This window comes from Clytia hemisphaerica, unplaced genomic scaffold, assembly GCF_902728285.1.
Source record: "Clytia hemisphaerica strain Z4C2 unplaced genomic scaffold, Clytia hemisphaerica genome assembly, whole genome shotgun sequence".
NCBI lineage: Eukaryota > Metazoa > Cnidaria > Hydrozoa > Leptothecata > Clytiidae > Clytia > Clytia hemisphaerica.
This window is the reverse complement of record NW_027104441.1, coordinates 1939121-1951114: the sequence shown is the minus strand read 5'-3', so window position 1 is coordinate 1951114 and position 11994 is coordinate 1939121. Positions and strand designations below refer to the sequence as shown.

At 34.5% G+C, this 11994-nt stretch overlaps 3 protein-coding genes across 3 annotated transcripts; 2 read left to right on the top strand and 1 right to left on the bottom strand.

Annotated features, from left to right (window-relative positions):
• Window positions 1-470: 470 nt before the first annotated feature.
• Window positions 471-3368, top strand: LOC136820888 (uncharacterized). Its single transcript, XM_067077125.1, has 7 exons — window positions 471-555; window positions 783-881; window positions 1365-1523; window positions 1646-1792; window positions 1921-2187; window positions 2379-2805; window positions 2998-3368. Exons 1-7 carry the CDS (start codon window positions 471-473, stop codon window positions 3362-3364), a joined length of 1551 nt encoding a protein of 516 aa, XP_066933226.1. The 3' UTR covers window positions 3365-3368.
• A 5457-nt stretch (window positions 3369-8825) lies between these two features.
• Window positions 8826-10939, top strand: LOC136820942 (uncharacterized). The gene is made up of 4 exons (XM_067077176.1): window positions 8826-9572; window positions 9681-9790; window positions 10200-10369; window positions 10542-10939. The coding sequence occupies exons 1-4, from the start codon at window positions 8826-8828 to the stop codon at window positions 10766-10768; spliced, it is 1254 nt and encodes a 417-aa protein (XP_066933277.1). The 3' UTR covers window positions 10769-10939.
• On the bottom strand, window positions 10833-11603 carry LOC136820887 (myosin heavy chain kinase B-like). The gene has a single exon (XM_067077124.1). It carries the CDS (start codon window positions 11601-11603, stop codon window positions 10833-10835), a length of 771 nt encoding a protein of 256 aa, XP_066933225.1.
• Between the last annotated feature and the right edge of the window lie 391 nt (window positions 11604-11994).

Sequence of the window (11994 nt, the reverse complement as noted above, 5' to 3'; positions counted from 1 at the left end):
TCTATCAAAGTAGGGTTGTGAATAAATTCTCAAAAAATGTATTCAATTGAATTCTTACTCTACAGACAAAACCAGAAGTAACAAATATTACTCCACAGCGCTCTTTCAGACATTGAAAGATTACAACCGTAGAGAGATGATCGAGCAAGCATGCAAATTCTACAATCTAAAGCTCTCTGAGGCAACTATGAAGCGTCATAAGGTACGTAATTTCAAACTTATCATCACTCTAAAACAACATGGCTCTCCTTAATAAGAAATATTTATCTTAAAACCTTGATTGATTATGAATAAATCCTATAATTCTATATTTCACTGTGTTTTTGATTCCAAACAATTAAGTTTTCAAAGTTCAAGATTTTTATAATGTTTGTTTCATATTTTAGTCCTCTCTACCGGTGGACGTGAACGTTGTCGGAGAAGACAAAGTACCAGCATCCCTAACCATTCGGCCAACGATACCCTTAGACATGAAGATGAAGCTGTTAAAAGGAATGGACGACATCAAATTTACACGTCTTTCCATCACTATAGTTGGCGATTCTTCTGATAGAGGTATGTTTATTTTGAATTTAACATATATTTTAAACATATTCATTTATAACATATATATTTATAACATAATTTAAGAATAAAATGCTGAAAAATACTATTTTCAGGACCCTAGAATTAGATCATATTTAGTGCTAAATCTTTTCTTAATGTCCTAAAAACGTTCGATGGACTTCGAAACAACGTTATGTGTTACGTATAACTCAAAGCTTTTAATTACTAAATTTTAGCCGCTGTACCATCAAAACCTAAGCCACAGAACAAGATTTGTCAAGCCATTGCAGAAATCGATAGGCATATGAAGAAAAAGGGATACGCTATATGTGAAGGTATGGTTTACAAAAAGCCCAAGGAATTTAAGTTTACCTACGTGATGTGTACGAAAATCAAAAAGTATCTGATGAGATGAGTCTGAAAATTACAAAGATTGCCGAGCTGGTGACTCCACATATTGATAGAGTTACGGAATTGCTGTTTGATACAGATTGCGGACTGATAACACGGATGACACGACTGTTCAACGTGATTGAAGTTTTGCCACCTGGTACATGTTTTTTGATAACAGAAAAGCGTTTTGTAAAAATAAAGAGATTTGCACCAGATCACACACCGAGAACATTTATTCGATACGAGTATAAGGCTGACCGTTGCCCCTATCCAATTCAGTTTATCCAAGGTAACCTTTTTTTCAAGCTAGGTTCGACATGTTTTCTTTGCTAAAGCGATCTCAAGTGAAAATGTCTTTCAAAAGATAACATTTTTATTACATGAATTGAATGTCATTTTTCTAACCAAATCTCTTGACTTTTCAGGTATATTTAATAGTTTTCGCAAGCAGAAGACGAGAGTGCACTTTCTTCAAAAATTCTATCAATTGTTGTTACATAAGATCTTCCCTATCAAAGAACGAAAACTGTTGCTACACGGAAAATCAAATTCAGGAAAAACCACCTGGTTCTACACACTACAAGGTAAGAAACACCAAATCTCCCTTTTAATGCATGAACTAAAGATGTTTTCTCGAATGTCGTAAAATCATTTTTCACAATACGTGGTAGAATTTATTACATATGATGTACTCGTTACCTTCTAGGGCTGATTTCAACTGAACACATTGCAGGTGTCACGCAAGAAGGCCGATTCGCTGGCCACATGATAAAAGATTCAACAGAAGTAGTGTTCATGGATGAGTGGACATCCAACTCGCTAAGCTGTGAAGACGCCAAGAGAGTTTTACAAGGTATCAATCAAATTAATATATTTTTCGTTGACTATATTCATTTATTGAACTATTGACTTTTCATGGCAAAACGAGGGTGTTTATCAAGGTTTTGCTATCCGTTAACCTTGTATTATTTGTCAATTAAGGTGGACTTGTGATGCTATCACAGAAGCACAAGGATGCAAGAAAAGTGAAGTATAAGTCAGGCTTTTACATCACAACAAACAAGAGGCCAAAATTTGGTACGAATACGAACAACCCGAATTCCGATTCATCATTGTCATCATCCAGTTCTTCTTCTGAAGATGAAAACGATCACAACGTTAGACGCAACAAAGATCACGATGCAATGTATAATCGTCTCCGTTGTTTTAAAACAAAACCACTCCCAGTGAAGGATTACAGTGTTGCCAGTAAGTAAAATTTGACTCAAAAATATTTCTAATATGTTTGAATCGTTTTGAATTATGCAATCGGAACTTTTTGGTTTGTAATAGATTAGTTCTGAATATTGCACAGTTCGATAGGTCTAGTGCAACGGTGACTTCAGCTTTACATAATCGTTCGTTTAATTCTAAAATGCATTTTCCTTTATTTTTTCTAGCCTGGCTGAGAAATAACTGTATGGAAGTATTCCATTACTGTGGCGAAGTCCTGAAAGAAATGCCTCTTTTCGAACCGTGCACGAACGAAGAGCTATTTAGACTAAAGCGAGAGGAACTTCGCACAGGCACCGTCTTCAACGATTATGATGGTTTAGTCGATCAATTACTGGCAGATTCCGACTTCGAAAGTGAGAGTGCCGGCGAATCAACTTCATCAGAAACAACGTCTGAAGCTGAGTTGACCTTCACAGAACACGAGATTGATTTGTATTTCTTGGGAGCTGATGAAAACGACCCTCAGAGATGGGAAAAGAAACATCCACTTTTCACCACACATCCAGATCGCATTGATGAAGCACTATATCAACTTCAAAAGTTGCCTGAGGAGTGGAAAAAAATTCCAATAAATTGTCAAGATTTAACACGGTAAGATGGCTTCAATTAATCTCAGGATTTTTTTTCCACAATACAAAATCGAGTCACCGTGTTTGACAAAATTGCTAATTACATTTAATAGATAAAAACGGACAGCCCGTATTCCGGGATTCTGCTATGGCCCTGGTAAATACCTAGAAAATCAATAAACATTCTAAAAGACTTTACCCTTTTCACTTTTAGCTACAATATCAGAAAAGCCAACAATTGGGATGGAATCGACAGCTTTTACACTGAATGGCTCAGACGTCAGAGTGCCGAAGGGTCGTCAAAAACCACATCAACTGACAAACGTAATGATAAAGATTGCCCACTTAAGCGTCGTCTTCAAGAAAATGGAATACTAGACCAACACCGTTCTTTTGATAGCAGTGACCTCGAACAAGCACTCACGCAACCAAAGAAAAAGAGATTGAAAATCACCAACGCGATTCGAATCACCGATTCTGAGTGCGAAACACCAAACGCGAAATTTTTCGGTGCTAAAGTTAGCGTACCATATGAAGAGGCTCTGCTTATATCATCCTCTGACGAAGAAAATACTAATTGAAAAATTCAGTGTTCGCTTAATTCTGTTTTCCCTTTTCCCAACTGACTTTAACGATAGGCTTTGTCAATTTCTACAGTTGTTCCTCGTTGTTCCCCGTTATTACGTTATATCAATGATCTTTGCTCTAAAGCTAGGTCGAGAGTCTGGAGTCTGAACAGAATTCGCAATTATCTAAATTTTGATCAACAAAAGTTGATATTTAACGCTTACATCATTTAACTATGCACCAATAATTTGGATGTTTTGTAATAAAACTACATATGAAGAAATCACCAAAGTCCATAAACGGGCATTGAGAACATTACTTTGTGATTTCATAAATGACTATGAGGTTTTATTGCAAAACGCCAAATGTAAAACGGTTCATGAAATTCAGCTTTGCTTTCTACTTTGTGAGGTTTACAAATCCGAAAATAAATTAAATCCAAAGTTCATGCAACAAATCTATATAACGAAGGAAATAAAATTTAACTTCCGAAACAAAGTTTTGATGACAATACCTAAGGCTAAGTCTCAACGTTTTGGAACTCAATCCTTTTTATTCCGAGGAAGCCTGATCTGGAATCAAATCCCAGAAAAAATTAAGCTCAAACCATCAATCGATTCTTTCAAATCCTCGCTGAAAGAAATGAACCTTACAAATGTTTGTCTTTGTAAAATATGTATATAAAATTTTTTTTTATCTTATATATTCTTTATTATAGTATTGCGTATTCTCTACAGTTGGTATTAATTAGTATTTTATTATAACTATGTCAGACCAACATTAAATAAATCGGAAAATAAAAAAAAATAAAAAATTACCCGTTGTTACCCGTTATTACCCGTTGTTACCCGTTATTACCCGTTGTTACCCGTTATTACCAGTTGTTACCTGTTGTTACACTTTTTCTCGAACTAAGTCAAATAGGCCGAAAAAGTAACAACGAGTAACGAGAGGCACTTTCGCTTCTGGACTTTTTCGGTCAATTTGAATTAGTTCTACCTTAAGGGAAGAAATTTTCGCGAGAAGAAATTTTCGCGAAATTTAATTTCGCGAATCAGAGTTTCAAAATGGCAAATTTCGCGGAATTTAATTTCGCGAATGAGCCGATTTTAAAAGTTTCACGGAATTTAATTTCGCGATTGAGAAGAATTAATCAACTTAGATTAACTTTTAAGCATCACGGAGTTGTTTATATTTGTTTATATTTCATAAAAAATACACGTTATAATGCTTAAAAATCAATTGTGTCCATCTTTTTTTCTGTTGAAGATTTGCCGTCACTCGATAAAAGACACATCCCCTCTCGTGGATCCCTTTTCAAAGTTGCTCTTCTAAATTTTCTTTTCCGTTTGTCACCTCTATTTAATTTTTTACACAAAGTCGAGTTAGATTCACTGGACGACGTAGAACTGTATTCCATTTTTATTAAGTTTTCTTAAAAAAAAGTGCAGAAATGAATTTAACACAGCATTGATTCCTAATGTTTGAAAATTTAATAAGATTTTGACTTCAAAATATTTTTTACAATGTTTTACGTACTACAAAGAACGCTATTATACAATACAATATTGAAGCAACCATAAAAATTCATAAATTAAAACAAAAATTAAAAAATAATTCTTTTTTTGAGGAGTTTTTTAAAAGCAGCAGAATCAGTACGTACCCTCAACGAATCACAGGTTCTTGATTGGTGGAGATCAAAAGCCTTATCTCGAATAATGGCAGCCCAGTTCTTGTCACCATGCCTTTGATACCTTTTAAAAGCATATTATCTTCCATTGGCGAGAACTTAACTTTCTTGTTACCAGCCTCCTTCGAGGCGATCTCCCTTCTGACAGAGACACTATTGTTAATCTTTGTCTTGTCATACATGGGTCGTATTTGAGAGCGAACAGGTGTCGATGCGCTTTAACTGAGCTAATAATTTCCATTTGAACGTCAGTAGAATTATCAGGACTGGCGTTTGAATTACCAACTGAAGAACACATATTTTGTACACGCTGCATAATACTGTTTACCTCTCTACATTGGGCATCTAAGTTGTTGGATTCAAAGTTTTCTTCGTCCGTTTCAACAATGAAAGGGGTAGCACTACTATTAGTAGGGGAGGAAGATTTCGATATTGATGTTAAATCTCTAATTACCTCAGAAATTTACTCTTGATGATCTGTTCGTGCTGCTCCTAGCATTTTCTCCATGCACTTTTGTCCTTGTGTTGCCACTATTCTCGATTGCTTCTTTTTGTAGTCTACCTTCGCAACATCCGAACTGTGTTTTTGGTCTTCAGAAATGATTTCTTGTTCTGGTTTCGATAATCTATCTGCACTTGCAGTCTCAACGATCTGTCGATATCTAGTCGGATGAATGTACTTTCCTATAGCTTTATGTACAAGGAGAGTCATGGCAGTAGTTAAAGATTTGTATTGTGTCCTGTCGTAGATACTAGCAGATAATCACAAGTTGGACTCATTAGGGGTCGTACGAAGTCTATATACGTGTCGAGTACGGTGAATACGTCCTCGGTTAAGATGAGGGTGTCAAAAAGGTGTTTACCCGCAGTCTTGAATTCTCTTTGATCAACAAACCCGTCTGTTTTCTTGGCTTTTTCGATCATTTGCAAGGTTAAATACTGAAATGTCATAGGTCGGCTGCACTGCACTCTCAGGAACAAAAACGTAGTGATGAAACGAGTACAAAATGTCAAGTCCTGCTTGTTTGGTAGGGGCTCTTGGACTTTGCATTCATTGATGATATCTCTGTAGTGCATGATGTGACACGGGATTACTCTTTCCATTTCTTGAAGGCTCGCCCAACTATCTCGACCAATCAAATTTTCCAAATCAAAGTTTTTGGTGCTGTGAGTCGTTTTTTCTTTCTCAAGTTCTCTTTAGCTCTTCTTAAGTAGACTTCGGTGATTGTGAAACATCTCAATTTGTTATCATTGATCCCAAATGCTTTTCTATAATCCTTTAAATCAGAAATAGCTTTTACGTAGTTCAATGCTCCTGAAGAAGACATTTTCCATTCTTCTTCTAAAACGGTCAAAAACTTTAGTATTATAGTTGTCGAGCCTAAACAACAATCAACAAGTTCATAAGATAAAGGAGCTAGTGACTCGTTGTCAACAGTACTGTTAATCAAAAACTTCAAAGCGCGTTTAGCTACCTGATTCGCTTCTCTATCATTTTTACCTCCTCCACAAGTAGTGGCTAGCCATTTATAAAACGCATTTCCTATTCCTTCGTCAATTGAATAGTATGGCTTTGAACTGGTTGAAGCCTTTCTTTGGACAGCAGGCTGGTTTAGTTCAACTTCTTCCCTTTTCACCTCTGGTTGCTCGTCAAAATGATAGTACCAAGGATGTTTGTTGTCTATATGTTTTCGTAAACCTCTTTTACTTTCAAAGTCTGAATGTAGGCATAGCTTTGCTGGACAAGTGAATTTACCTTTTTCGTTTTCATCGAATGACAACTTTCTTTTCCCGTTAGCTGAACCATTGATCGAATGCCAGTCTACGAAGAGCACTCTTCTGCGAGCCATTCTCGCCCTTGATGAATAAGTTTAATAAGAGGACCTTTTTATATCATTTAGATTTTGCTTTGATTACTAAATGCAGGGGGTCATCTTTTATATTCGATCCAAATTATTTTGCAACCTTTAGAAAATTTTCTTTTTCATTGGCTCTTTCATTAACCGGGGGAAGTAAGCATTTTATCATTCTACCGCCTTTTTCTTCTCTAAGGAATTCAACATAATGTGAACCATAACCCTTTTTGTTATTAAACCTTGGAGTATTTACGAACAATAAAGGATTACTATGATTTAGACTGTTAGTGTCGAAAAGGACCTTTTAGTAAGAAAGAAAATGATTCCTTATAATAAAAACTTTTTGTTCCTACAAATACATTAAACTGTAGTAAAAAGAAACGATAAAACTGTTCTTTTGATAACAATTAAATTAGTATATGTAATCACATGATAACGAGTGCAATTCGAATATAATTGCACGAGTGATTTTTTTGTTATTAATTTTCCGAGTCCGAAAGGACGAAAGAAATTCGAAACAAAAAATTATTGAATCAAATTGGCCGAAACAGTTCAAGTTCAGAATCGAAAGTGCCTCTTGTTACCCGTTGTTACCCGTTATCACCTGTTGTTACACTTTTTAACGAAATAAGTCAAATAGGCCGAAAAAGTTTAAGTCCGAGCCGAGACTTTAGTGAAGTTTGAGAAATTTTGTAAAAATTTGTTCAGATTTTAGGAGCAGTAGAATGTCTTTTTTTACTTTAAACAGATAAAAATGACAACTTGAAAAATATTTCAGGCTGACACAATATGCTTATGTTATGCGTAGGAATTCTGCGAATCTGAGCCTTCAAGCAGCATTTTTTTACAGTCCTATCTACTAGACCGAGAAAATTTCCTTGGCTGCAACCAAAGTCGTGCAAATCATTTGACAAGATCGCCGTTTTAAAGATGTGATTTATATAGCAAATTTTCGTCCACTGGTGCATTGATTTAACTTTAAATCAGCTTTTTTCTGTATATGTACTTATAGCCATAAAACAGACAGAAGATTTAAAGTGAAGATTTTTAAAATACAATATAATTATTCCGTTTCTAACACGGCAGACAATGGGAAATGATTAATTCTCATTGGCTGCCGTGTTAGAAACGGTTCCTAATTTGCCTACAAATCAAGACGACAGTGGTATATCATAAAAGTCTATCACACTCTGTACCAATTAAAAAATCTTAATTCAAATTATATAGCTTTTTTGGTAAGGATTTTATATGCACTTTTTTTATTACTGCTTTAAATTTCTAAACATAGTTTTCCATTTCTGTCAACCCATCCATATAGAAATTTAAAATTTGTACATGAACAGATGATTTGTAAACTATTATAGAAATCAAAGTGTATAAATAAACTACCACAACTATTCTGATAAGTGACAATTGTGTATTCATTATTTTTTATAATATGAAAAATCTCTTTTACTCAAAAAGAAAAAAAAGCTGAATAAAATATGACACTTCTATGGTGGCCGATAGCTGCCACCATTTTTTTCTTAAAATGAATTCTAAAATGAAATTTTTCTGATATCAAATTAAATTTTTGACTAGTTTTTCTTTCATTTCACTAAAAAACTTAACCAAAATCAAATTAATTCGAAATGTGAAATAAAACGAATTAACTTTTAAAATGAAATCAATTTACTTTTGAAATGAAATCAACTGACTTTAAAAATGAAATCAATTTACTTTCAAAATGAAATCAACTTACTTTAAAAATGAAATCAACTTACTTTAAAAATGAAATCAATTTTACTTTTAAAATGAAATCGTTTTTCTGGCCATAGCTCTAAACCACATGAAAGGTACTTTCCCATGTGTACTGGAATTTCCCGTTTACGCGCGCAACTAATAAAAGAATAAATAACTGCTATAAAAGATTATTACTCTGGCGCAGCAATGGCTACGAATACGAACGATTGGTTTTATGACAATAAACTTGAAAGCGATCTTAACACATATGTTAATCAAAAGCTCAAAAGAACAGAAATTTTAGACTTTGTTAAAAGAGATTTTCCACAATATCCATGGAGCTTAAGAACTCTGGATCGACGGTTAAGGGCCTTTGGCATACGATATATTGACTCAGATGTTTCAATAGACGATGTTCGTGAAGTTGTTGGCTTGGAGCTTGCTGGCCCTGGAAGACAGTTAGGTTACAGAGCCATGCAGCTTAAAATTAGGCAAAACTATGATATGAAAGTATCTAGAGACCAGGTGCACGATGTAATGTACGAAGCCAATCCACAATTGTTGAGAGATAGACGTCCAGCATTCAAAAAGAAGAAAAAGAAAATCCCATTTGCAACGAAAGGCCCTAACTGGGTGCTATCAGTAGATGGTCATGATAAACTCATGGGTTATCAAAATTGGACTTTTCCTGTTGCCATTTACGGCTGTATTGACACAGCTAGCCGAAAAATACTATGGCTGAATGTATGGGTTACGAATTCTAAACCAGAGCTTATTGGCCGATGGTATCTAGATTACCTCTTCGAGTATCGAATTTTACCATGCTATCTACGAGCAGACAAAGGAACCGAGACAGGAACAATGGCAACAATTCATTCGTTCTTACGTGAAAAGCAAAATGACTTGGAAGAGCCAGGAGATTCGATAATATATGGTCCATCAACCAGCAATCAAGTAAGAATAGCCATGAGGCACATTTACGCGTTTTTTATAAGCATCGGGTAATTTTTCATTTTTTATAAGCATGATTATAGAAAGTCAAAAAAATGTTTCCTCCTTTAGATCGAAAGATGGTGGAGGGAACTCCATGAAAGATTGGAAAAATATTTCAAAGATGGTCTTGTATGGTTAAAGGAAGAAAATCATTACGATCCATCTAATTCTAAACACAGGTTATCTTGAATTTCTCAGTTTTAATTATTATTCTCAGTCTTATTATAAGGCGTTTCATTATATCTTATAACAAGAGGCCCAAGGGCATGAAGGCCCAGAGCTAAAAATAAAAGGTTATAACGATAACACATCATGATTGTTTCTAGCCTACCCAACAAAAGGAGCAAAAAAAAACATGACGAAACTCTGTTTTGTATTTTGTACTCTTCGTGCATAGAAACACACTTCTATTAGCCGAGGTAAAAATAAGAAAGTGAAAATAAAAGAAAGGCTTCGTGACTATATAAAACCTACTAAGAACTAAGTAAAAAATGAATAAAAACTACCTATATGTAAAAAATAAAAGCTTTAAAACCAGGGTAAATGAGTCTGCGGAAAAAATTATAAACTTAAACCTTAACATTTTAGAAACATTTTGGCTTTTATCATGATACCTCTAATACAAAATCAGTTGGATGAATTTAAAGACGTAATATGGAACCCACACCGTATACGATTTCAAAAAGACACTCTAATGGCAGATGGCATACCAAATCATATTTACGACTTTCCTGAAAACTATGACCTCGAAAGATGCGGTAAGTTTTGGGTAAAAAACACTCTGGGGAAGCAGGGGAAAGGGGGATGTTCAAAAGTGATACTCTTAGGCCCGCTAATAAGATCATAAACAAAAGATTTACAAAAAAATAAAGCAACAATGTTAAAATATTAGTTTAAAGCAAAGGAATCTGTATTTAAAAAAATCCTTAGGTTTCGACGTACAATTAGAAGACCTACAAGAGGCTGCAAGATTGTCTGGCGTTTTAGATGTACCAAACGATTTTCTTTCACAAAATTATCGGCGATTATGTGAAACAATATTAAGCGATCCTGAGAAAGTAACACCAGAAGATTTCGTTCAAAGTTATCTTAACCTGAGATATTCAATCAATTTCGAACAGATGGAGGACAACACTTATGATTCCAACAATGAATAGTGTGTGTATATATTAGACATAAATGTAAAATATTTTCAAAAACTACTGTAAATTTTAAATGTTTTTATTTTATATCTTGAAGTTCAATAAGTTTACAATATTTATTGCATTTGTGAGATGACAAAAAGTTCTTGATTGCTCCATCAGTTAGATTACCCATTGTGAACTTAAGAGCACCATCTGAAACTGCCGTATCAGAAGTAGCAATTTCTAGGTCATATAAAACATAGTCTGACCCCTGAATATAAAAAAGGATAAATTTTCCCTCTGATTTCTCATACGTGAAGTGCGCCAGACATTCGGCCTTTGCCACCAATGTTGGGTTTGATGATCGATGTTGTACAATGCCAGTATTGTTGATGTACTTTTTGAACTCGCCTTCTACAAATTCCTCAACCATTACAATTTCGTTGGTTCCTTCCACAACACCAAAAAACGCTTTGTTATATCGGAAGATCTCCCCAAATTCTTCACCAGGGCATTTTGCTTCAGCACGTCTTTGCATTTGCGATGCTAAGTTTTTAGCTAGCATGTGTACTTGAACAGCCTTAAGTGCAAGACTTTTCTCAGACTCTTTGTTTGTTAGAAGTTCATTTATGTCCTTCAATTGCCCAATGAACTCCTCCTTAAATTTCTTCACGACAAACTTTTTCTTTGTTTTGAAGCACGTTGCCTTGAAAACATTTCTAAAAGCTCCTTTGGCAAATGCAACATCTTCGATATCGAAAAGCCTTGTGGCGTCATACAACCATTTACTAATATCTACGTCGAATGAAGAAAGCTTAATTGACACCGGCTCCTTTACCTCGTACGACAATCCGGAACCAGCCTTCATCATTGCTGAGAGTGATATACTTTTGTAAACTTTGTTTCTGTGTTAAATAGAAATGTCTTTTGTAAACAATGTAGAGTATAATTTAGACCCTCAAAGTTTTTTTTCTTCAAAAAGCGTTTAATTATATCAAGGAATTGATTGTCTTTGTTAAAATATATACATCCTTTTCAATAAAATAAAAACTATGAAGATTGACCAAAAAGGATTCTCAAAATTCTCTACCTTACCCTTCATTTTGATAACTGTCTTGCTAAAAGATCTGATTAATTTAGAAAAAGTAAACCACCTGTTTAAAAATGTTAATTCCATACCTAAGTCAAAAGTAGCCAAACTACTATCCTTTTTCATACAATTAATATCATAAAAAATATTTTGATAGCTTAAAAACTAG